Raw genomic sequence first — 26,233 nt, 5'->3', positions numbered from 1 at the left:
CTTTTTTGGGGGGTATTGACAAAATGTTCATCTAGGTACTCATTATGTATGCAGAATACTTAGTGTTGTGTGTGTGTGTTGTTGCCACTTTAGAAACAAAAACACAACAAAGCTTGTAACTAAGCCTGTTGCCACATTGCGACAGCCGTGCCTGTATATATAGTCATCCTTAATTGATGGCATCTAGCTGCAATCCCCTTTATCTTTATCCTGACTCTTTGTATTTGGCTAAATCCGAATCTAAAATACCATTAGTTCGACCTTGCTGGACTTTTGAAAGTGCAGATAGCCAAAAGTTGAAAAGCAACCGGGGCATTGAGGACAAGCCCATTTCATGTACAAATATGGAGGGAGCCGCCGGCAACTTCCCATTGCTTAGCAAATATGGAAAAAATCTAGGAGGCTAAGGAACAAATAAAAATGCAAGCCGATGAATTTGTTTCTCCATTACTCCAACAATCAAACATGAAACATAATGCAAGTAAACAACTTTTAAAAAGTTGTGACACAAAACATAATGTTAAGGATTCAGAACAAAACAGCCTTAGTGCTAAGCTAAGTCAAAGCAACAGTAGCAGTAATGAATGCATATAGGCAACCTCCGAGTGGTCCCTTCATTTGGGCTTTGGAGAATATTTAGTAGTACCCCAAAGTTGATAGATTTTCCTAAAATTCCCCACAAAACTAGTACCATCTCTAGGCTGGCAAACCTTGCCTTGGCTTGATCCTTTTCTTCTAATGGTTGACGTCTTTGAATGCGAGGACCAACTTCTCCATAACTGACCAAATTGGCATTCTTGTTGTACAATCATACTTCGCTTCTTGTCATTTCCACTCTTGCATGTCCCAGCCTCCATATCATCTTCATCTTCGTCATCTTCACCGTTATGTTCACATGCTAAAGTGCTCGTTGAGCTTGATATCGACCTGCATATTTCGAATGGTCTCCTCATCCATTGTTTTGATACGGAAATTATACAACATTAAAGCATGTATATATCGTGTTTACTCTATATAAACCATAGAGTCTACAAATACTAACTACTTTGAGGTTCAATGGGCAGCATTGCTGTAAAAAATTGAAATTATAGGGGAATAAGGGCGGCCAGGACCGCCAAATCAGTTTTTACTTGTACCAGATTCTTATTTATTGGTGTTAAAAGTAATGTTTAAAACAAAGTTAAAAAGCCATACAAGTATGATTGTTTTTGGGCAGCCATTCTTCTCTTTGATTGAATCTTTGTCAGGTTATAGCTGGAAGTGACATGCCTAATAAAATGAAGCTGGTGAGGGAAAAAAAACAAGTCATTATGTGAAACTATGTTGTAAAAACAGAGGAAACATAACATGTACAAACCTGATCACCATCCTTGATGCCATAATTCATGATATGATCAGTGTCTGTGAGCAACTTCTGACCATCATAGCACAAGCAAAAATGTCCCCAAACATGTGGCCTCCATTATAAGTCAATAACACATGAATCAAAATCCTTTTGTGCTTTGCCAAGATGAACAAAAGAAGCTCCAAAATCGAAGAGTTGTTGAATTCATACCATGAAATCTTGCCGGGACCTTTCCTTGGCATATGACTAAACACGTGTTGAACAGCCAGCTTGAGGTCGGCAATGGTGGCTGACTTTATAACTTCAACATCTACGGAAACCAAAAACAAAGTTGCAAACATATGTAACAATTTCAACATACTGAAACGAAAGAAACCCGATAAAAGTACCAAAGGAAGAGCCATCCAGTTTCCGAACAGAGAGCTTGATGGGCTCCTCGGGAAGCTTAGAATAAGAATAAGAGGAACCAATGGACCGCCTTGGCTTCTGCAAAGAAGCCCTTGGGATCACCAAATCCTGAACTTGGTTTCTCAACATGCTGTCTATGAAATAAGGAGAAGCGCCTTTTTGTGTGAGTTGAAGAAACACCATATATCCAAGGCAGGCTCTACCCATTTTAGGCAGATGGTAAGAAAGAAGCAATTTGATTCTTTAGGGAAAGCCACAAGCATCATGGTGTAGCTTGTGCTGGGGGAAATTCTAATTGATAGAGAAAGAAAGGTCTTTTGCCTTTGCCATTTTTTGGCATAATTACAAAATTTACTGGTGGATTTTTTTCTCTTTCATTCTCAACCGTAGCAAAAATTTTCAAATAAGATTAAAATTAATGAAATTCGTTACTCAACTAACAGTTATTTTTATCTGACGTGACAGGACACTTCAACTGATGATGTGACACGCCATGTTATCGCTGTATGACATTTTGAATTAAATTTATAAAATATGGAAAATGTTACGGAGGCTTTGCCAAAAGATATTCGAGAAAAAAACTTGAACAAATTTGTGGAATCTCTCAACAAGTAGTTTCGCACCACGAATAAAATGCAAGGCAACAAATTTACTTCTCGATTACTCCAAGAATCAAACATGAATGATGATGCAAGTTAAACAACATTTTGGTTTAGGATAAGCATCGATATTCATATTTATCTTTTATAAATTCATTAGATGCAAACTATATTTCCTTTTTTTACAAAAGCGAGAATAATAGAGCCAGAGGAGGGCGGCAAGCTAAACTAATAATTCCCAAACCCCTTAAAGCTAAGCACTTCCCATCACAAGAGACTTAAACCTTCAATGCCACCTGATCTTGCCATGTGATCTTCCGTTTTCCGACTCGGTTCGGGCCATTTCCGGTGTTCCAGCACGCTGATAGTTTAATATCATTGTGCTGCTCATCACTTCCTATTCTGAGTGAACTTCTCTTCAATTCCTCTACTCCCATTGAGTTATTATTAGCTTGTAGTTCTTCCTCCTCTGTCTGCAATGGATGAAAAGTTAGAAGGAACTAACCCCTTACACAAAAGATTATAAAAAGCAAATTCATACTAAACTACGAATAGATCACCGAAATCTGATTTAAATCGAAAACCGGCACCATGCAGTAGCCTCCTTTTCGCTATAAGGCCTTTCCTTCTGGTATGAGTCGAGAGCCGGTAAACTAGTTCGCAAAGTAACTTCCTGCTTTTCGCTGAAAACTTTCTGTTGCTTTTGGTTTAAGTCAAACATAGGAGAAGGATGAGCTAAAGTGGTTTCCTTGGTCTTTACCTTCTGGTTCAAATCGAAACCAGTAGCTAGGCGCCCCAAAGTATGTTCCTTTCCGGTCGATTTCTTTTCCTCCGTATTTGGTTTACTTCTGATCACCTTATTTTGTGAATGCGCAAAGCTTTGTTCTGCCGGTGTGTTCGAAGTTCGATTTTGCATCAAGAACTTGTGCCTCCGTTTCAAAAACCTTAAGAACGAAAAAGATGATCGAAACTAAAAATATGAACACTATATTAATAAATTACAGTGGTAACGCTATGCAAATCCAACAAATTTATGGAGGTACAGGATCATACCGAACTTCAGCCAAAAGGGTCAACTTTTTATCTTTCAAAACCTGCAATCTCTTTCTCATAGCCTCTGTTTCCTGAAGAACACAAAGCAAACATAAGCTAAAACAAAACTGAGGACTTAACTGTATAAACGAATCAATAATTCCAGAAACAACAAAACAGCAGCTAAATTTGGTACAGTAAATGAGCCTTCAATTCTATTTTTGAAGGAATAAGTGCTGTTCGGACTTAGTGTTACAAAGCCATGATCTTAAATTACTAGTATGAAATATTCTCACTTTTAAGAACTTGAGGATTTTGATGCAAAAAAAAGAAAGAAAAAGAAATCAATATTTTTATCATCAAACGTTGCAGTAAACAGAGAACCATCAATTTAAACAAAACAAAAGAGATCCAAAAGATTATATCCAATCCTTATTCTTAGAAGATTGAAGGCAATAACATATACCAAAATAAATAAAGAAACAAATCCAAGAGGACTAAAAACACCGGATCTAATAAAATTTAACAAAAATATAAACAAGCAGCAAGAAGTTAATACCTTGAACAAGTCGTCGAAGTCTTGCATAAGGCTGTGGTGCTTGAACCTGTTCCTTTGGTCCGCGTATATGGGGTATGGAGAATACTCCACAGAAGCAGCAACCCCTTTCATCTTCTTCATGTTTCAGAGCACAGGGATGAGATTAAGAGACCCACAAATATGGAGAAGAGAAAGAGACAAGGGTATTTGACAAGAAATAAAGAGATGAGGGCAAGAAATAATAAAAAAGGAAAGAAAAAGTGTTGAGAGAGAGAGGAAGGTTCTGGCTTTCCTGTTTACTCTGTGAAAACTGTGACCAAGACAAAGAAGCCCACATAACTGGGTGAAAAAAAAATGGGATCTTTAGAGAGTAGAGACAGTGATGAAGATGACTTTTTTGGGGGGGGTTGCAGAAGGGTATTTGTGGTAAACATGTTTTTAATTGGTTTGAGAGAGTTGGATGGAGCACATTGGAAGACACCTATATTATCATCCCCCTATCTATTCTTTTTGGTTTATCTTCTACATAAAAACTTTGGTCCAGCAGAGCTGAGCTGGTCCATTTAAGAAAGAGGGTGATGTGTGGACTTGAGTCTTGGAGAGTACGTGCGTGGAGTTTTCCCCATGTTTCCTTTGTTTTTCATGCCATGTCCCTGTGGGTTGTTGGTTGTTGAAAATAAAGCAGTGTGTGTGTGTGCGAGGACAGAAAATAAGATGATGCTCTTTCCTGATGTGTTTGTTCTTCTTGTCTTCTTGATGCTGCTGTTGGTGTTGGTGTTTCAGTTGCTCAAGGTACCTTATTTTTAGGCTTTGACTGCCACAAAGTCATCATCTTTTTCTTTTACTTTTTAGCCACTGATGATGGGATTTCAATGTTTTTGGAGTTACATAAACCATTATTATTATATTTCAGGCCCATTCATTGTCTATAAATTTCCTAAGCTACCCTTTACTTTGTTCTCAAGGATGTTTCTGCATCCACACCATCTCCCCCATTTATGTTTTTTTTAATACCTCCCCACCACCTTTCAAACCCTACCATCTATTAAAGAAAAAGAAGGGAATAAACCCCAAAAGTCACAGTCAGTCGGTCAACTTATTGAATTGATAAGGATCTAATTCAATTTGCAGGCTGCCTGCCTGCCTGCCTGTGTAGTTTCCCTTCTATTAAATTAATAGGGTTAAACTAGTAATCTCATTGAACCACCTTTTGAATGAAACTAGCAAGTACTACTTGACAAATCAACCCACCAAATCCTGGAATCAGACACCATGGCCATCCTAATCTTATCTTTCCAAGGCCTAGCCATCTATAAATGCTTGACAGTTGAAATTTTCTACTTTTCTTGACACTCATCACTTCAAAGAGAATCATCTTGAAATTAGATGAAAACCAGCAATTCATTTGTTAAATAGACCCCTTTTAATTGATATTTTAACAAAGTTCGAAAGGATGGTGAAAAAGCAAAAAAAAAAAAAGCTTAAATGATGGATCGGGTAAGCAAAGAAGAGAAAAGGTGGAAAATAATGTACTTTTTATGTTCCTCTATTGTCTGTCGAACAGTTTAAGCATGCTCTTTTTCTTAAAATCAAGTGCTAGTATCTTTGCTTATGAGTTAAGGCAGTGGGTCATTAAATGACAAATACAAAACAAAGTGGCCACTCCCACCATTGATGACTTGTAGTGCTCATTGTTACTGTTTACAAATCAGGATTGTTCCCTTTTCTTTTTCTCATTTTGTTTGCATATGAAAAAAGTGATAGAAATGATAGCCAGAAGCTGAGAATGATAATGGTGATGAAATTGCCTTGTGTAACAAATACTTGATCATCAAAGTGAAATTATTTTTTTCAAACAGGAAATTTAGTGAAAGGCGACATCCAAGGAAACTGCCAACAGTACCCTTTGGTTTGAAGGTGTTGCAGACAGAGATTGGAACAAGTGAAGGAAGGATCTGTTATGTTATGTTGAAGTGTCAATGCACAATTTTTTGTTATCACTGTTAGCGGTCCCTATGCTATACAAAGCTGAAACTGACAAAGAACCACAAAAAAAGAATGAAGAAAAGCTAAGCCGAATGACTTACCCAAACTTGTACTGATAGACTCTGCCGCGCTGCCTGCAATTGTACCCCTTTTAAGAGTCAAAGCTATATATGAAGGCCCAAAGGAACCATGGTGAATGAAAATTGGGTTTCCGAGCCCTTTACAGTTGTGGGTTAATGTTATAACATTGCAAAAGCCTGGTAATAACAAGCTATTTGCCTGTTTAACATTCCATCCTTGTTGAGGTCCAAATACGTAGTAGTTTGAATTTTGAAAACAATTTATGGAAGGATCCTCCAATCAATGCATGTATGTAACATTGGGAAGCGGATCAATCAGAATGCCATATATCATCATTACAAAACATAGAAAATATCGGGTTGCCACAGGAAGGAATTTGCACTTAAACTTTTGATTCCAAACAAAGGCTGAGGTTGGTCAAATTTGGAGGTTTTAATGGCAACTTTTAATACACAGGGAGCAGAAGGTAAGTGGCAATTAATTAACTAGATAATGCATGTTTCTAGAGTATATTTCACAGCTACAGTTCGTGCTCATGAATGCAATGTCCGACCTGTTTCAATTCATTTTGAACATCGTTTTTGAGTGTTAAATTACAAAGCTTAACTAGTTTTGATGTTTGATGAAATCATGCAATGTCAGTCTTCAACGAGCCATTTGCAGCTGAATCCGAGCTGCCAAATTCTAGTTTGTTCCATCAGTACTTTAGCATATCCTTTTGGTTGATGATAAGAACTAGAGACCTACTGTCCATCATCAATATATATATATATAACGTTAATACATGGTTAAGGAAGATGCGAACAGATCTTTGGCCAGCCTCCTGCAACAAGGAAGCAAATGGATCCGTTTGCTGATGCTATATATGGAGCTGGAACAGATTTGAATTAGGTGCCTACCGGACGAAGCTCTTAGGATCAGGCTCACCTTATGTGCAAGGCAATGTAAGATGAAGTTGTAACTTCTTAGTAGGTGATTTTCCTTCAGCCGATGTTACTTCAAAGTGAATGATCAATATGTGATGAATAAATTGAAATTAATCTTGTTCCCATTCCTGCATCAGGTATGCACTAGTAAATACTTAGCTTCCGAATCGCCAACCCGATGTCATCTTAGAAACTGACTCGAACTTGTTTGCTTCATCCAGGGGCATTGGATGAGAGAAACTGAAACAAGTACATATTAACTTACAAGCCTCCTATTGATGATGTAAATGCACCTGATCTATACATTCCATTGATGGCATTTGGTACATACGTAGTTCTAGCAGGCTTCTTTTTAGGCATCAGTGGAAAGCAAGTCCCAACTTATCCCTTTCAATCCTCTTATTTCATTGAATCAATAACTTTTCCATGCCACAATCCTAGTTACAGATGAATTCCGAACCCGTATTTGTTGAATGTCACTTCTTACTGCATGATCCGAGTTAAGCCTCGAAGTTTTTCAATGCAGGTTTAGTCCTGAAGCTCTAGGTGTGCAAGCTACAAATGGAATGCTTGGTTGGTTATTCCAAGTCCTACTAGAAGCAACGCTGCATACATTCGGAGATGGAGACGTGCCATTGCTCGACATAGTTGCTTACGGTGGATACACATTTGTTGCTGTTTCCATAACTATCGTTTGGAGGACGATTTGGAGTTACAGTTTGTATGTAGTAGCAGTGTGGGAATGTTTTTTTTCAAAACATTAAAAAAACAAATAAATTATCAATATTATTTAGATATACTACTATCTCCACTTCCTTTTAGTAAAACAAATAATCACTTATACCACTTTCGTAATTTAATTGAAATAGTTAATAATATTAATTATTATAATTAACAAATAACACATAAAAATATAAAAACTAAATTATGTTAAAAATTAAGTATTGAAATTAAAACTTAGATTTAAGCATAGAATAGTGATAAAAAATGAAATTTGACTATTGTGATAAATAAAACTATTTTTATGTAATAAGTAAATATAAATTAGTGTTACATATATGTTTGTGCCAATGGTTTGTACAATAAATTAAAATTAAATTTTCATCTATGCAATCATATAGAATGTACCTATCGGTGCACATTGAATGAAAGTTCATATATATTTTTTTAATTAATTCTAAATTAGTTTTAGAATTTTAATAGTTTTCATTATATAAGTTTTAAAATATTTTTTATATTTTATGTTATTTTAGATAGACTTATAAATTTTAATCTAAACTCAAATACTGAACTCAAACAAGACCCAACTTGATTTGATGTTAAAAAGTTAACAATCTAAACCCGTCTAATTCTAACTTAAACATGAAATGACTTGAAAAAATAACCTTAATTATTTGAATCCAAAATAATCTAACCCTAATCTTCAAAACCAAACGAAGATAAAAATATTTTGCAACATAAATTAACGGATTCAAATAAATTCAATTAAAATCAATTCGACTTATTAATTATGTCTATTTTATATTTATATATATATAATATAATTATATGTTAGTATTGGTTGGTGTTTTTATAATACAATTAATTCCTAATCTCCAAAACTCTTAAATCAAAAAAATAATATATGTTTAATTTACGTCTAATTTATGAATCTATATATATTTTTCATTAAATAAGAATTTAAGTATAGAAAAAGAAATTCCAAATGAAGAGAATAATATAATATAATATAACAAATGTGAAGTTAAAACAATAATCATATGTTTGAATCCTAAGGAACATTATTTAGGGAAATGACTGTGAGCAAGATCAGCAAACGCAGTACTATCACATATGTATGCTGATCACATAAAATGATAAAAGGCAATACCAGAAGCAAACAAATAAAAATTGAAATGAAACTCTATTTTTCCCAAGGTAAAAAAGCATTGGACCAAAGGCCATTGTTGACGTTAGGATTAATGTTATCCCCAAATGGGAATACCGTCTCTTCGCCATTAAATCCCACATGAGTTTGTGTTTGTGTTTGTGGATTATTATTATTATTCATCAGCTCCATGATCCATTGTTGCCTCTGCATCCAATCCATGTTGTTCACCTCCCCTTGCACCATGTCCCCCGTAATAGCCACTTCGGGCGTTACCATAGGCGGCACAGCCACGGACGACGATGAACCCCCTTGGCCTTGAGGATTAAGAGATGTTTTAGCAAGTGCATCGACCCTTTTGGCGATCTCCTTCAAGTTTTGATCGATCAACCAAGCGAGATCGTTCAAGTCCACCACGTTTAATCCAAGGATACCGGCTTTGCCAATAAGGTTCTGGAACATGACATGTGTCATCTCCTTTTCCCGGTTTTCCTTGCACTGCTTCTTGAGCTGCTCATTGGCTTTGGCGATCCTCTGGGCTAGGAAACTCTCTTGGTTCACCATCTTTTTGCTTTGTTCCATCTCGGGTACCTTCTTGAACTTGGACAGCACACGTTGGACTCCCATAGCCGATGGCCAAACCTCCGGTTGGGACTCATATGGACTGTACATAATAGCACAAGCATCGATACCACAAAGGGTACTAAGTTCACTCACTTTTTTCATTAAACCCTTCTTTCTTTTCTTGAAGGTGGCTTTCCTTGCCGAGTCATTGGTAATATAGGCAAGCTTCACTTTCTTTCTCGTCATGCCTTGCAAATCAAAGGTTTTTTCTCGCGTATTGCTTACCCAAGGAGCAAGTTTATGTTATATGTTGACACCATTTTTTGGATGAAAACGGGGTCGACTTGGATTTTGAAAAAAAGAATGAAAACGGGAGTCGCCACCAATCTTTTTTGATGAGGTGTGATCGGGTCACCTTTAAAAGCAGCTGTTTTTAATAAACAATTTAATTTTATTAAAACAATGAGTTTGGTCTACGAAATTTAGAAAAATGAGTTCGGGAGTCGGTTACGCACGAGGAAGGATTAGCACCCTCGATACGCCCAAAATTGGTACCTAGTTGATTACTTAATGTCTTGATGTCGAAAATAAAAACTCGAAAAGAATTTAAAAATACGATCCTTAAACGAAACTCTGATAACGTGAATTGAAATATAAGATTCTCTTGTTCTTAAGGAATATCACATCCAGCACGTTAGGACCCGATACTCTAAACCATCGAACCAAGAGCACCTTATAGTTTAATGAAACCATACTTTGAAGCTTTAAGAGGATATTTGGCTATTTAGTCAAACGAGAAATCGAAACCCAGCACGTTAGGGCACGTTTTCTCGAGTTTCCAAACGCGAAATATTGCCTTATTTAGAAACTTTTGCTTTGGAATAATAGCGAATCTGATATTTAAACAACGTTGATTATTTGTTTGGATTTAAAAAAACGATTTATTGGATAAATGCACCGAGGCTTGATTCGTGAGGCGATGATATGAAAAAAGATAACAATGAGCATGAAACAAATATACATGGATTTATCAAGTAAACAAATTAACATAAACATCACGACAATACATCATTTAAATAATAACATCGACAAATAACCAATGAATTTAATCATATATAACAATCTTTAAAAATAAGGAAGATATAAAGTAAATTAAAACAAATAAAAATGTAAACAAACTTTAGAATGATAATAAATGAATTTAAAATAAATAATGTAGAAAAGAATTTTAAAATCCGTAATACACGAGGTAAATTAAAAAGATGATATATATGAATAATTTCTGTCCTTCAAAAAATATATATATATATATATATATATGCAAAAGTGTAAAAAAACCATATGCAAACAAACCTAAAATAAATAATAATAGAATCATTTAAATAAATAAAAAGGATTTAAAATGGATGATAAATAACACGACTTAAGGTAGTTACGGTAAAAATAATTTCAAATGAATGATGTATAAAAGAAAAAAGAATATATATATACATATATACATATATATATAAATAAATGGCTTAAAATAAGTATTACAAAAAAGAAAATTTAAAATGAATAACCTACAGAATAGCTTGAATTAAAAGTTATATATGAATATAAAATATGTAATAGTTTAATATAAATAATTTATATAAAAACATATAAAGTAAACAACGTGTAGAAAGTTAACAAACAACACATGAAAGCATTAAAATAGAAATGAGACAAGTTCCTTAAAAAAGGGCTAAGTTTAAGGTAAAACGAATTTGTAAAGCAATCTTAAATGCATAATACATAAGTCAGCTTAAAGAATTAATAAAAATCTAAAATAAATAACATGTGAAACTGTTTAAGATAAATGAATAAATAAAAGTATATGTATATGAAAAATCAATAAAATATAAAAAGATTAATGTTATAAGATTAAGTATCGAATTAGAAAAGATTAAAATCAAGGGTCCTATCTAAAAAAATAAAAGGGACGCAGGGCCTAAGATAAGGCACACGTGAAAGAACAGGGGTTAAACATGCAGTTATTCCCCAACTCTGAAGATGTATGTCGAATTTCGAAGCACCAGAGAACCGAGGGCTTAATCAAAAAACAAAAGAAAATTAAACAGTTAAATCTATGAAAAGATAAAATAATAAAAGGGGCCCGAGGTAAACAAGCCCAAAATTGAAGGGACCATGGGAGCGAATAGCCCATAGGTTCAAAACACACAGGTTCCCCCTAGACTGCGCCGTTTTGGGGCGTGGGGGTGTGTGTGTGAGGGTGCAAAACGGCAGTGTTTTGCATGGCCATTAAAGCCCCAAATTTTTTTTATTTTTAACTTCATTTTCTTTCAAAAAAAAGACAAAGAGTCTTCCTACTCTCTCTCTCCCTTCTCTATTTTTCCTCCCTTGCAGATAGGGTTTCGAGACCCATCCTCGCTGCCATCGTCTGACCGCCGCACCACCACCATACTCGGTGGCCGGCAATGCACAAGAATAGGCCATTCGGCCTTGTTCCAAAAGAGTTTGAAGGCCTAGCCTTCTTGAGTCGAAAAGAACCGAAAGAAAGGGCCCTCACCCCTCTTTTAGCCCCGACGATGGAGGAGAGACCTCCCGCGAAGCAACCACAGGCGGTTCCGGTAAGGTTCTTCTCTTCCTTTTCTTTTTATTTTATGGCTACTCTTATTTAATAGATTCGTGTTAAAATAAAAAGGAAATATTAGAGAGATGAAAAACGAAATGGAAATAAAGAAAGTAGAATAAGAGATCAACCTTTTGTGTTTTTTCTTTTATTTCCAATGTTCGTTTGATACGATTTTTGTATATTCAAAGGTTCCCCCCTCCCCTCTTTCAGTCCTTCATTTCGGGTTTTATAACCCCTTTTTACATCCTTTTTCTCTTATTCTATCCTGTTTTTTTGTCTTGATCTTGCAGGGCATGGAGGTGCTGGTAGTGGAGGAGGAGCATGCAGCGGCAGATGGTGTCAGACGCGTGGACACGCGAAACCAGCGATTGGTGAGTAGCGGCGGTGGGCGTGCGCAGGAGGTGGCAACAACAACATGCGGCTGGGGTTTCTTTTTGTGTTTGAAAGTTGGTGTAGTTTTGGGTCATTCGGGCCTCTAGGGTTTTTATTAATATTGGGCATTTGGGCTTGTAATTTTTGGGTTTAAATTGGCTGAAAATGGGCTGCTTTTGTTCTTTTGTTTTTATTATTTGGGTCTATTTTGCTGGTATGGGCCCGGGCAGATTTTGGGCTTTACATTATATATAGAGATAAAGGGAGTCAAAATCTACACAAATTTAATATTCAATATTATCTAATAATTTTTGTATATGGAAGGTATCATCGGATATGATAATTACATAGAATTTAATTGTGAGTTTTCTTTATGATAATTAAATTTTTGTTTAGATTTAATCATAAAGTAATTTTATATGTAATAAAAAATTTCATCATGTATTTATATGGAAGATATCATTGGATATCAAAATTGTAATGTGATAATTACATAGAATTTAATTATGATTTTTTTTTACAATAATTAAAGTTTCGTGTAGATTTAATTATAAAGTAACCTCATATGTAATAAAAAATTTCATCATGTATTTATATGAATTATATATAATATCAAATGATTTGTTAAGTAAAAAACGATAAAAAAAAATTATCTTCGTCACGTAATTATACGAATAATATATAAATATATATTTGGGAATGACAGATATATAATGTATATATAAAAGTCTAGCCAGATAAGATCTTGATGTCAACTTAAAATAAAATGCATTTGCTCACAAGTACATTATATAGCATTTAATCATAAAACAATAAAAGTGAAATTTAAATTTATATATATTGTAAATTTCAGTTGTTGACACATATACCATGGGAATGTTTAATTATATATTAATGGAAAAAGAAAATTATATAAAAAATATTTATTCCTTATTGTAAAATTCAAATATGTTTGTGGACCAAAAATAACGTTGTAATGCATAAATGGTATGTAGCAGTTGTATAATAATCATATTAGAATATTAATTACCTAATCAGTGAAATTATTAATTAGGAAATGTAATAATTTGATTTTTTTAAAATGATAATAATGTGTTTGGATTTTGTATAATCAAAATGCATTATATACATTGGGAATACCTTTCCTTTTTTTCTTTTACAAAATTATTGTATCACAAACAAACATAATTGAATACGAATTTTTTTTTCTTAAAGGATAAATTTTAAAACTACATGAGAATTTCGGTTCAATGCGCAATGTTATACATCAAATTTTATTTTTCATTTGATTCAATTTTCACAAACCACTAAAATAATTATTAATATGATACTACTTTGTGTTTATAGATTACATACACAAATAATTATACTTATATAATATAAAAATAAATTGATGTATTCATTCCTTTAAATATGTACGATTGAATCAAAACTAAAATTTTAGGTATATATCTAAACCAAAATTAAAGTTCATATATTAAATTACACATTAAATTAAAGTTGAAGTATAATTTTGACATTTATCCTTTCAACATTTCCATTTCTTTTACATGAAGAAATAGGATGTTGGAGCAGGCCACGGGACCCATACAACTTTGTCTTCTTGGGCCTTAGTGGATCCTGCAAAAAGAGTAATAAGGCTAAAACTAAAGAAAATTTTCCATATGAATGGCCTGCTAATTGTTAAAAGCATAGGCTTATTATTAGTTGAATCTCTGATTCTGTTGAAAGGTTGAGAATTTAGATAATATTTACAAAAAAGAAAGCCCTTTTGTTAATCAACCGCTGATGTTTCTATTGATGTAAAAATGTCAGCTGCCCCTTCTTCAATGCGCTGCTGTAAGCTTTTTTTTCCTTCTCTTAAATCCATTTGCTTCTTCTCCATCTTTGCCTATTTTCTGGGTTTCGATTCTTCAATTCATTCTCCTTTATTTCATTAATCAACCAGAGGGTTCTATTGTTTCTTTGAGATTATTAAAGCTTTGAACTTGTTTGCTTATCAAAGCTCAAAATACGAGTTTTTTTTTTAAAGTATATTGTAATTATGGTTTCAGGGGTGGATTTTAATTCCAAGAATTATCTGTCTCATGGTAAATTAGTGTGTTTGCCTCCCAGAATGGGGTCATCAATGCTTTCATACCATTCCAGAGCTGATTTTCTGAAACTCAATAGCCTTACTTCACTTTCTTCTTTCCAGGTATGTTTGCATTTTACTCCTTACTTAGCTACTGAACTTACTCTTTGAATTTCGATTTATCAATTAATAAAGCTTCAGTTCAAGAACCAATAGAATGGTTGGTTCAAACTTCCAATTATTGAGATGTTTTATCCTTGTTCAATACAGCCACAGGTAATAAATTTAACTTACAAGTAGATTTTAGAGAGTAATCTAACTATAAATGTCTTACAACTGTCTAGTTCAGACCCTTGGCATGTTTAATAGAAACCAGCAGTATCGTAATTTCAATACCATCATTCTTTAATACCAGATGAAATATGAGATTCTTGAGTCTCTTCTTTGTTTCCTAATTTTCTGTTAGTTTTAGTATACAACTAACTGATATTATGCATATTTTCGGAATCGGTGCATTCCACAGCATAGGAATGGGAAACTCAAACTTCAGTCAAAGCCTATGGCACCATCAAGAAAGTTACATCAACCATGTGCATTGGTTATTAGATGTGATCACCCTCAAAATGCGGATTTGCCTCGCTATTATTCCAAGAAAGAGAAGAAGCCCTTCCCTGTGCCCATAGTGGAGCTGAGGCGAGCTGCTAGGGAGAGGTTCAAGAAAAGCAGAGGCCAGCCTAAAAAACCAGTTCCACCTCCAAAGAATGGCTTAATTGTTAAAAGCCTAGTACCCCTTGCCTACGATGTGTTCAATGAAAGGATTACATTAATTAACAATCTTAAGAAACTCTTGAAGGTGGTGAAAGTTCATGCTTGCCGGTATGTTTTTGTACCTCTTTTTTGCTTATGTCCTTACGAACATCCTTATTCATAAAAGCATGGTGTTTTTAGTGAAAAATAGCCTCTTTCGTTGTAATGTAAACAGTATACACCTATGAAATAAATTTTGCATTTGACATCATGATATTTCTTACTACATATTTTTAATTTTGTTACCAATCCATCTAAGACCACTTTTTGCATTAAAGTTAATGAGTGCCATGTATGCCGCTTGGCCATCTTAGAGGTGCTATCAATGTTCTCGCTGAAATTATTTAGTATCCTAGTAATATCAATGTTCTCACTTTTCACGTTAATTACTGCACTTACTCACATTAGCTAGTCTTGCAAGTGATTGGCTGACTCTTTGTAAGATTATTTCAGCCTTCAATGTGTATGCTGAAGTGATCTCTTGATCTCACATGTTTGCAGTTATTGTAATGAAATTCATGTTGGTCCCATTGGGCATCCATTTAAGTCATGTCGGGGTCACCGTGCTTCCATCCGTAAGGGTCTTCATGAATGGACATATGCAACTGTTGAAGATGTACTCGTGCCAGTTGATTCCTACCACCTATATGATCGCCTTGGAAAGCGTATACGTCATGATGAGAGATTCTCAATTCCTCGGCTTCCCGCAGTTGTTGAGCTCTGCATCCAAGCTGGTGTCGAAGTTCCCGAATTTCCAACAAAGAGGAGAAGAAAGCCAATCATTCGGATTGGTAAAAGTGAATTTGTTGATGCTGATGAAAGTGAACTACCAGATCCTGTCCCAGAACCTCCCTTGAAACCCATATTGACTGAAATACCTGATACAGAGATAGTAGCTCCTCGTGATCAAGAGGAAAAAATCCAACTTGCTGAGGAAACACTTGAAGCATGGGAACAGATGAGGAGAGGTGCAAAGAAGCTAATGAGGATGTATCCTGTGAGGGTTTGTGGATACTGCCCAGAGGTGCATGTTGGTCCCTCAGGGCACAAAGCACAGAACTGTGGTGCCCACAAACACCAGCAACGAAATGGGCAACACGGTTGGCAATCAGCGGTGCTGGATGACTTGATACCTCCAAGATATGTTTGGCATGTGCCTGATGTAAACGGACCGCCATTGCAGCGTGAGCTCAGGTCTTTCTACGGGCAAGCCCCTGCTGTGGTGGAAATTTGTGTGCAGGCTGGTGCTGATGTGCCCGATCAATATAAACCAACCATGAGGTTAGATATTGGGATCCCTACTAGCCTTAGAGAAGCTGAAATGGTGGTCTGATCCTTGAATGAGTTTTGCGCATTATTTCGTATCTTCATTTATTGTAAATTTGTTCATCAGACGGTTGTAGAGCTTGCTTGCTTATACCATGCAGCAAAGCACTATTATGAAGTCTTTTACTTTTATTTTACTTGATAACCATACATGATTATATGATTGATTGGGTAGAGACAAGATTCAGACAAGCAACAATGTTTCCTTCTGCAAGTGAAAAGATGTGTGTGTTTCAACTAAAAGTTGTTTGTTAAATAACAACACCTCATTTCCATAACCAAAAGAATGTAACAATCAAAGGTTCAAAAGAGTTGAATATTTGCAGATTTCCCCCTTCTTTTTCGACATATTCCCCCTCGATCCATTGCCTGGACCAAGTGATTGACCCGAAAACAGACAAATTGGAACCAATTTTGAATTGCCTTCACCTTTTTTCCCTCTACCTTTCCGGCCATGAGAAATGAGAAGACATTGTTACAACTGAAAAAAATTAGTTGTCGAGCAATGGATAATTCACGGTCGCCACAGACCTGTTTTCTGATAAACAAAGAAAATATGACAAGCTTCAAAGTAGAAAAAAAAATTGTAGCTTATAAACAAATAGCTTTCTAGTTTTCATCTTGTGTACTTGTAGGTGGTTCGATCAATCTCACAGTACGTGGAAGAAGAAACTCGGCAAATATAGGATAGTGTGAAGATGGGTAATAACCATCCATGTTATCATTGACCACTTGACATAAAACCGGTATCAGAGATCGTCCCCGGAAAAGAATCCAGTCTATGTGTAAATCCTGAGTTTGTCGGTCCCAACAGAGGCACAGTGCTCGAAATACCAACTTAAGAAATTCAAGAGCGCCCTGTTTGTCACCTGAAAGGACGAAATTGTTTAAGTCCCGAGAATCATCACACCTCGCTACTAAAGCAGCAGTTGGAGTATAAAAGGGTACCTTTGAAGCCGTGATAAGTGCGTATGGACACATTTTTCCTCACCCGAGCATTAGGCCACACGTCCCTCATGTCTCCCACCACACCATGCTCTCTGCAAAGAAATAATACAAAAACAGCCAGCAACATTGGAATTTGCTTCATCGCTGAGAGACACATAACGGGTTTTGCACCAAATAAAAATACCTTGATCTCCCGAGAAGAAAACGCCCTGTCGTTGATTCCTTCTGTGTGTTAAATCCTCCGCAGTACACAACAGGTAAGCTAGGTGGTAAGGATGCAATATGTTGCCATGTAAGTAAAGCACTTCGTCTACGAGCACGAGGACTGAACTCATCCATGCTAGTATTTACTACTTGGAATGAGAATCCCGGAGGTTCAACTCCCTTAAGTTGGAACGTGTGTGCATCACATTAAGGAAATAAATAAACACAATGGATTTCTATGAATGGTAACAACAAGCGGTAAGCTGAATATAAAAGGATATAGCCCAAGTTGCAATACACGGAACTACAGAACCCCATGATGTACTCCCAGGGACAGAAGGTGACTCGGACAACCAAAATGTTCCACCTTCAATCAGTTCTACCTTCAATCAACATTGAAACAAATGTTAGCAAACTGTATCCCGGAATAATTGATCACAGAAATCAACAAAACTACTAAGATACCTTCTCCTTATCATAGAATATTGTACAACATTCATCCGAAGTATCCTGAGGCCCTTTTCTCGATATTCCAAACTGATCATAACCTATGGAAGGTCAAAAACCAAACCCATCCATGTTCAGCATGAGTCATAAGATAATCACAGGAGACAGAAATTTAATTTGTAGAACTTTTACACACTTTATAGAAGCAACAGCGGTAAAAATACCATGGAGGCCACTGTACTAGGTGTCAAATTACATTTTGCCTCCTTTACTAAAAATATCAGCATATCAGAGACTGTACACTAGATCAAAGAGCAAACTGGTCTTTTCTATTAAAATTTTCATTCATTTCTATTGTTAAAAACTGGCATGGCTGACAAAATAACCAAATAGTGTCACCTAGTATGTGTATCTCAAGCTAAAATACAAGGACCAATTTTTAACAGTAAAAAAGAATAAATTTTTTAAGAGAAGGGCCTCCATGATATGATACTTTTACCAAGCAATAACAACAAAGCTTAAGCATAAATCTGAAATTCTAAATCTCATTATCTGGTGTAGTTAGAATATACTTTGAGTGTAAGATTTATAGATTATACTGCTCAACATTAGGCTAAAAATTGGTAGATTATATACCTGGCAAACCCTGCTGAAGATAATCCAGTTGAGATTTAACGCCTGAATGCAAATACCCAAAATGAAAATGATAACAATTACAATAAACTCAGATCCAGCAAAGAAAGGACGATCCCAAATTGCTTAAACCAGCTTGAATCAATCTCCAACACATTCAATCAGTTTCTATTCACCAATCAATTGTTTTTTTAATATCGAAAGCTCTAAAGATTAGCTCAAAGAACATAAAACCAGCCTCCAAAAGTCAAATTAGGAAACACCCAGATCATGCAAATCAAGAAAAAAAAACAGCTAGAACAAAGATCCAATGTATAGATTAAGAAGAGGGGCATACCTTGTTGAGTACAAAGAATAATAGGGGAGTAACTAGTGATGACGCTTATGCACAAATCCCTCCTTTTCTCCCACGAATTTGGGCTATCTTCTGATTCATCTTCGTGCAGGTTGACAGTCATTACAGTCAAAGAAACGCTCATATTTTAATTGGAAAAACGAAGGAATTTTTCACTCTTTCTCTCTTTCAATCTACTTGTTTATCTTCAACAACTACATGTTGATTGATCAAACAACAAAACCCAAAGTCAAAAAAGAGCTAAAAGCAAAAGGTTGAGGCTTATGCCATGCTTGTGAGTTTAGCTGTATTGGCTTAGATTGCGGAATTTAGGAGTACAAAGGAAAAAAAAAAGCGTGTTAGTTGAAATGTTTCGAGAGAGAGAAAAAAAGAACAGCCGAGGGAAACTGAATTATGTCTGAACGAGACAGAAATCCTTCCAAGCATTACTGCAACTTGGTGTTACTAGTATGAAGCAGGAATTTTTCCACTTTTAGCTTAAAACATTGGATTGAAACAAAATTAACCCAAAAAACCATGAAAGTATAACTGGGCTTTCGGCATATCTTAAAGCATTGGGTCTTGGATTTTAATTTTGAATCCTTTGGAGGCTTTTCAGGTTTTCAGTCCAATCCAATTTCACCGAGAACAAGACATACATTATCTGAAAAAGCCTAGAAAGTTTCCGAGCCGTATGTTGCGTAGTCCGTACTATGTAGTTCTGCTAAGCTCTGTACTAGATTTTAACAGTGACCAATGAATAGATGTTTTTTTTTGGTAAAAGTAAGCGCTATACTAAACTTAGATTATATTTTGTTCCCTATTTAAAAAATAATATTTTATTAAAAATTATCTATTTGTATTATTAAAAATTTACGTAATTAATAAAATTTATTTTTAATAATAAAAATAAATAAATTTTTTGATAAAATTATACTGCTCTTCAATTTAGTATACATATAGATTAATTTGTTCATTTTTCCAATAAAAAAATTTCAATCCAACTTCTACGATCCTCCATATTGCTTTAAATACGTTTGCAAATCAACTGAAAAAAAAACATGTTCTTAAGCTTTGACGGCAGTCCCAATGAATAGATGTTTACTGCTTTCTTGTTAAATAGCTTCCAGTTTGAAGCATCGAACGTAAATTTGGCAACTTGTAGGAAAAGTTAGTATTATTAACCTAAAATTTAGCAGCATTGGACTTGACATACACTAATAGTAGACCAAAATTTACTATCACAAATTCTTTATTCCATAGAACAGGTCCTTTTCGTCCGTGTGTCCCAAACTAAAACTATATAATGAAGAAACTCCAGAAAAGGAAAAGGAATGGGAAAAACTACAATTATCTGATTTTTTTTTCTCCACTTTAGACATTCTCCTGGTTACAAAATACAATTTCGCTCATGTCAACAAGACAGCAAGAATTACTGCATAAACTATAACAGCAGACAGAGAGGTCAAAATTGATCCAAATTGATAATGGATTTACTTCATATCCTGAATGGTAGGTTTTCTGATTTAGAATGGTCTAACTTAGCCTTCTTAAACTGTGTTTTCTTAGTGGCGATTTGTTGGAAAAGATTTGCACCGCCGAACTTGTGCTTATTTTGCCTTATCTTCTTCCTCTTACCCCTGTCATATTCTTCATCCCTGTACAAGTTTAAACAGGCATTAGGAGATTACAAGCTTCAAACCAGGCAATGTTATCAGGAAATCAGGAAAGCACTTTCTTTTCTGGATCTTAATGGAACTCGCAGTTGAAGCTCATAACATATAAAGAATACATCTATGTTCACTCACCATTCATCTGGAACATAACCAATTCCTTTACTTTCCGAATCATTTGCTTCTATGGTCTGAGCAGGAGATACTAGGTCCATATCATCCCATCTCGCAACTGCAGCAAGCAAAACAGCCCAAAGAATAACATGAATGGAATGGGAGCATAACAAAAAATAAATGCAGATGATTTACATGAGAAATGAATTTCAATGTACGTGGCAAAAAAAGCTGATGAAATAGATACTTTCAACGAGTACGCACCAGCAGTCTCCCCTAGACCTTTGGTAAGCACATGCCTATTTGGAGATGAGCCTGTTTTTCCATCTTTAAAAGAACCAATTTCTCTTGAATTATGCCAATTTGCTTCTAAGACTGAGCCAGAACTCCTTTCTGCTTGCTGATCACTTGCAAGAACAGTACCATTCTGATAAATCCTCTCTTTAACTTCTCCATTTATATTATTCATCAAAGAACCGGAGTTAATGTTAACATTTTTATTTGCTGCCTTTTTCCTCCTATGATGAATCAAACCCAAACTGATTGTGCCGAATTTCTCAGATGTAGATGACCCTAGATCAGAAGGAAAACAATCCTTATCCAATAAATTATCTTTTAAAAGAACATGGGCCTTTAATGTGCGTTTCTTGCTCTTTTTATGTTTCTTCTTGCTGTGCATGTGCAGAGATGCCCTGAAAATTTTTAATTTTATACCGATATGCATGTTTCTAAGCTGACGCTTCAGATGCTTCTTCGTTGGCTTTTTACAGGGTGCTTTAATTTCCAAAGATCCATTTGGAAGGCTCGAAGGGGATTCGAAAATTTTCTTTTTGCCACTATTGTCTCCCCTCTCATTCAGTGTCTTATCAATGGTACTGTGGCTGGAAACATCTCCTGCCTGGAAACGGTAAGGGAAAAAACCATAAATCAATATACAAGTACTACTATTATTACTAGTGGCAAATACTGAATAAGATATATATTCACCTGACTACTGTTACAAATTGGCTTATCTGGAGACATAGTAGCCTGAGTATTCTTTGATGTTTCACTAGTAGTACTCATAGATAGAGCTTTACCAGGAACTTTCTTCACTGCTTTTTCTATCAAATCTTCTAGTGCAACAACAGTGCTTGAAACCTCAATCTTTGAAGCAAAACTAATCTGCAGTCATAAACGTTTAGAAATTAGAAACAGGTGCCAATACTGCCCATGAGAGAAGCCTGTGTAGGGAATAAAACATGCATATTTACCTTCTGCAGGGTCTCTTTACTCGCGATCTTTTCAGTGCCCGAATTCTGGAGACCACCACAATTGGGTGATAAGGTCACTGGGATTTCAAAACCACCTTTAGTGTTTCCCCTCTCATTGCAGTCACTATCTTTGCCACCACTAGTAACAGTTGAATTTTCTGCTTTAGAACTGCCAAGATTCCCACCTACAGAACAAGCTGATGGTTTCACGTCTTCACCTTGAACCAGATTTGAAGCACATGCTTCTGATGAATCCTTTGATGGTACATTGAAAGGGGGGAAAATAGACTCCTTAAGCACTGAACCTTCTGCCATTACATGGTTTTGCAGAGATGGCACTTCCTTCATGATTGTCTCCTTTGACAAGTCACCATTAACAGTAACCTTTGGAGTCATAGCAGCACAAGTGCCTGAAGCACTTAACTTTTTACCAACGGAACCAGTTTGCATATGCTCCTTAAGATTTTGATTTAAAACAGACCTTCCATTAACATTTGCTTTTAAGTTATCCCTCTGAAGAATACCAGTAGCTTTTCTTGAAGCAGTATTTCTTCTGTCACGAACATAGAACAACATGTAAGCTTTCTGCTCCAAAACAGTCCTCTCACTGACCTGGACAACCTGTTGCATTATATTTGAAACAAATAAGAAGGCTCATTCCCAAGATCAACAATAATGCTCCTAGAAAGGAATCTTTCAAGTAATGGAATAAGAAAGAAAAACAGTTCTTCATCTCCACCCTTAAATCTCTCGTAATCCAGTTACATGTAATGATATAAATCTATATAGCATGTCATATTTGAAAAAGTTGAAGTAGCCATCCAGTTCTAATAGTGGACATGTCTTGCAACTTAAAAACATAGCACAGTAAGCCACGTGACTCAAAGGTAAACAATGAGCTTCCACAGCTTGCAAAAATAACATGGTCAATAACAGTTCAGCATCTTGATCCTTTTCCAAATGACAAGACAATAACCACCACTCACTGATAAACCCTACTAGCATTCTAATAGAAAGAAAAAATTCTAAAAGGAAAACAGTTGTTTCAAGTACCCTGTTGTCATCAAGGGAGTACCACATGCCACTTGATGTGCGAACAAAACAGTAGTAGTGACCAGAATGAGTGCTCCATCCACAATGAACCAGAACACCGTAAAGAGTGTATTTCAAATCTCCTTCCTGCCAAGTCCAACAAACTTAGTTTTTCAAGCCTAGGTTCCTCACAGCAGAATGCTGTAAATATTGCATAATGGATTAAAAAATCAAACAGAATAAATAGCAATTGAACAGTAAACTTCTTCCTAGGATCATTGCCCCTTAAAAGTCTTAAGAGAAAGAAATTCATATGGCATTGCATTATTCTATTTATACTACTTTTTGTGTCTCACAAAGAATGGATTCGATAGCCTACAAACACACTCGACAGAGAAAAGTAACAGTATTCAACAAAAGCTTACTCACATTGGAACCACTGACAAAAGGCTTCATGTCTAAGGTCGGACCAAATTCAACTTTGCGGTCAATCTTTTGCCCAAAATCATATGCACGAAATCTCTTCAGATGGATGGTAAGTACATGAGGTGCATTGTAAACTGTCAGCTGTTTGATTGCCTTAACTTTCTGCTTGCAGCGTTGGCACTGATACTGCCGCTCTCCTCCATCTAAAAGCTCCGCAGCAGTGAAATTCTTAAGTGCCTTATGCAAGGAATCTGCCTTGACTATTTCAAGACTTAAATCTAGGAAGGGATCAAATGTGTTGGAGCAGTAAGAACACTGCATGCATTTAACCTGAAGAAGTAACAAGAAGCTATTGAATACTGTGTGGAAGCATCATTTTATAATAAGTTTAAACAAACTTCGAATATTTATTAAGTGCACAAATATTTCTTGCATAATTGCAACATGTCCAAAATTGTCAAGATCTGGCAGAACTATTTACAATTTGGTCAGATCATAGTTCAGCAAGGAAAAAATGTACCTGACTACGAAGGCGACCTCCAAAGATCTTGTGCACCAAACTCTTCTCATAAGAGCTAGGGGATTCACTTGATACTCCTAAAGGTAAGCAGCACTTGTGCATGGATTCTAGCAGGTTTACCATGTATTCATGTGCATCCTCCTGTCGAGAGTTTCGGAAGTTGCGAGATATGCCTAACCATGAGTTAAGATCCCAAGTTCGGTAACTAAAGAGCAAAATGTCTTAAATCAGGTGAAACAATAATTAGCCTCTACTATCAATGCTACGTCAGGTTTAAACAAATAACTCCCTCAAATGAATTTCAGATATTTATAGCTAACAGCATTGCCAAACCTAATCTCTGTTGGGTAGAGATTAACAAGCAAAATTTTCATGCACCTCAGCTGAATATCAGAATAGTTGGTGACATGACACACAAAAAGGATACAGCGTAGGTTTGAGACCAGATCCTTTGGTGCCAATATCCTCCCAGTTGATTGTAGAGCACGGTTAACATGTTTCTGGATAGCGCATAAGGCACAAAACCCAGCAATACGGCCTTCATAAACCAATTGGAACATGGACATCATCAGAAATAAAATACATAAACATGACATGTAAAACTAGACTAGCATTAAGGCCGGAACACCAAAACCATATGCATAAACATTGATGCACATAAATCAAAACATTAGTCTATATAGTACCGCATAACAGGAAGAAAAGAACAATAGAGAGAAAGATCATAGTTTTGCTCACAAGAACTTTGATGCGTGCCACTTTGTAGATAAGCTACCAAAGGCTCTGTGTATGTCAGACATTGTAATACCGAATTAAGAAAACATGTATTTCCAAGGTTCTCCAAACCAGCACCCTGTCAATTTTGAAAACCCTGTTAGTGGCTTCATTAATTAAAAAAAACACCTATATTAGAACTTTCCAATAATAACAACAACAAAATCCAACACTGAAGACTAAGTTTACTAATTTGATTGAAGACACTTCATATTATTTTCAGAAGACCAAGAAAGCTCAAATGATATAAAAGAGACATAAAAATAACCAAAAACTGTATTCTATATAGAAGCAAGCTCAAAGAAGTAACTAGTTTAACCATTCACGAAAATATCCAAAACAAGACAAGAAAAAGGATGGAATTTGAATAAATTCATAAAATTAAGCAAATACTAAACGCCACCAAGATAATAGAACTCGAAATAAAAGCTTACAATTTTACGAAAACTAATCTTCAAACCGAGAATTGGATCCAAACCAGTCTCCCACAAATCCGTCCCATCAGCCTTCCTTCCTTTAGCACTCAATAGATCCGATCCCACCCCGTTTACACGCTTCGTATCCGACCCAGTGTTCAGCGTCTCGATTCTAAAATCCCCATCGTCGCAACTTTTAAACGCATTAAAGGGCTTCCTCGCTGGATGAAACTCGATCTTTTTCTTAGAGAAGTCAAAACTGATAGAAGCAGAATCCAATGACCCGTTTCCAAGATCCGAACGCTCCTCCATTTCAGCTTTGATGCTCAATTCCGAGTTACTAATCATCGTCGCTTCCATGTTAATAAAAAGATAGTTAGCCTATAAATTCCGTCCCCGTTTTCAATTCCAACGAATAGAATTTTTTCAGTGGAAAAAAATGCAAAAAGAAAAATTGATAATAAAGCAGAGTGCTTTTTCGGCTTCTGCGAAAGAGGAAGAGAAAGAGAGAGACGAAGCTCACTATTAAACCCTACAGCAAAGACCCCAAAATTAAATTTTAATATTTTTTAATTGGTTGTTGAATTTTTTTGGTTAGCGTGGAGCGCGACGCAGCTGATTAGAATTTTTCCTGGTACAACGCGTTTGGAAACAACCAATGGGGAACCGCCACGTTGTGTGGAGATCAAAGAATTGGCTGGCCTCAATCTTAAAAAAAAAAAACTACAAATACAATTTCCTTAAAAGTAAATTTTATAAAATTTGCGATTACAATTTTAAAATTTTTTCTTTGGTAATTTTTTCTTATAAATACATAGGCAAAAGTATATTAATTTATTTTTCAATATTTTTATGTACTCCGAATGTATTTAAAAAATTATATCTTGAATATATTTCGAACATTCATTAAATTTAAT

The 26,233-nt window shown here is 35.5% G+C and overlaps 6 protein-coding genes and 1 long non-coding RNA gene across 8 annotated transcripts; 2 read left to right on the top strand and 5 right to left on the bottom strand.

Moving 5' to 3' along the window:
- Positions 1-421: 421 nt before the first annotated feature.
- LOC107948701 (uncharacterized) lies at positions 422-2,254 on the bottom strand. Its single transcript, XM_016883330.2, has 5 exons — positions 1,735-2,254; positions 1,556-1,655; positions 1,358-1,457; positions 1,195-1,283; positions 422-927 (listed from the first exon to the last, which is right to left on the bottom strand). Exons 1-5 carry the CDS (start codon positions 1,958-1,960, stop codon positions 615-617), a joined length of 828 nt encoding a protein of 275 aa, XP_016738819.1. The 5' UTR covers positions 1,961-2,254; the 3' UTR covers positions 422-614.
- Positions 2,255-2,382: 128 nt separating this feature from the next.
- Positions 2,383-4,626, bottom strand: LOC107948702 (uncharacterized). Of its 2 annotated transcripts, none has more exons than XM_041075376.1 (4): positions 3,944-4,626; positions 3,406-3,476; positions 2,943-3,296; positions 2,383-2,825 (listed from the first exon to the last, which is right to left on the bottom strand). In XM_041075376.1, coding segments are annotated over exons 1-4 (546 nt in total). In that variant the 5' UTR covers positions 4,064-4,626; the 3' UTR covers positions 2,383-2,824. The 2 variants fall into 2 exon arrangements, with proteins under 2 accessions (XP_040931310.1, XP_016738820.1); XM_016883331.2 differs by having other exon boundaries at positions 3,113-3,296.
- Positions 4,579-7,712, top strand: LOC107947980 (uncharacterized). The gene is made up of 3 exons (XR_005899971.1): positions 4,579-4,714; positions 5,782-7,052; positions 7,137-7,712. It is a non-coding gene; the product is annotated as an uncharacterized lncRNA (long non-coding RNA).
- A 1,106-nt stretch (positions 7,713-8,818) lies between these two features.
- On the bottom strand, positions 8,819-9,608 carry LOC107947981 (agamous-like MADS-box protein AGL80). Its single transcript, XM_016882476.2, has one exon. It carries the CDS (start codon positions 9,590-9,592, stop codon positions 8,819-8,821), a length of 774 nt encoding a protein of 257 aa, XP_016737965.1. The 5' UTR covers positions 9,593-9,608.
- Positions 9,609-13,997: 4,389 nt separating this feature from the next.
- LOC107948703 (APO protein 2, chloroplastic) lies at positions 13,998-16,679 on the top strand. The gene is made up of 4 exons (XM_016883334.2): positions 13,998-14,174; positions 14,390-14,532; positions 14,933-15,285; positions 15,718-16,679. Exons 1-4 carry the CDS (start codon positions 14,144-14,146, stop codon positions 16,547-16,549), a joined length of 1,359 nt encoding a protein of 452 aa, XP_016738823.1. The 5' UTR covers positions 13,998-14,143; the 3' UTR covers positions 16,550-16,679.
- Positions 16,680-16,793: 114 nt separating this feature from the next.
- LOC107948704 (uncharacterized) lies at positions 16,794-19,642 on the bottom strand. The gene is made up of 7 exons (XM_016883335.2): positions 19,112-19,642; positions 18,778-18,819; positions 18,160-18,242; positions 17,976-18,077; positions 17,675-17,889; positions 17,491-17,582; positions 16,794-17,411 (listed from the first exon to the last, which is right to left on the bottom strand). Exons 1-7 carry the CDS (start codon positions 19,251-19,253, stop codon positions 17,152-17,154), a joined length of 936 nt encoding a protein of 311 aa, XP_016738824.1. The 5' UTR covers positions 19,254-19,642; the 3' UTR covers positions 16,794-17,151.
- Positions 19,643-20,342: 700 nt separating this feature from the next.
- On the bottom strand, positions 20,343-25,865 carry LOC107948706 (ubiquitin carboxyl-terminal hydrolase 23). The gene is made up of 11 exons (XM_016883336.2): positions 25,335-25,865; positions 24,865-24,979; positions 24,554-24,664; positions 24,127-24,299; positions 23,610-23,936; positions 23,202-23,327; positions 22,149-22,769; positions 21,883-22,059; positions 21,160-21,793; positions 20,917-21,013; positions 20,343-20,766 (listed from the first exon to the last, which is right to left on the bottom strand). Exons 1-11 carry the CDS (start codon positions 25,674-25,676, stop codon positions 20,607-20,609), a joined length of 2,883 nt encoding a protein of 960 aa, XP_016738825.1. The 5' UTR covers positions 25,677-25,865; the 3' UTR covers positions 20,343-20,606.
- Between the last annotated feature and the right edge of the window lie 368 nt (positions 25,866-26,233).

The sequence above is a fragment of the Gossypium hirsutum genome, chromosome A08 (assembly GCF_007990345.1).
Source record: "Gossypium hirsutum isolate 1008001.06 chromosome A08, Gossypium_hirsutum_v2.1, whole genome shotgun sequence".
NCBI classification, from domain to species: domain Eukaryota; kingdom Viridiplantae; phylum Streptophyta; class Magnoliopsida; order Malvales; family Malvaceae; genus Gossypium; species Gossypium hirsutum.
Note: the sequence above shows the minus strand (reverse complement) of the source record. Positions and strands in the feature narration are given on the sequence as shown.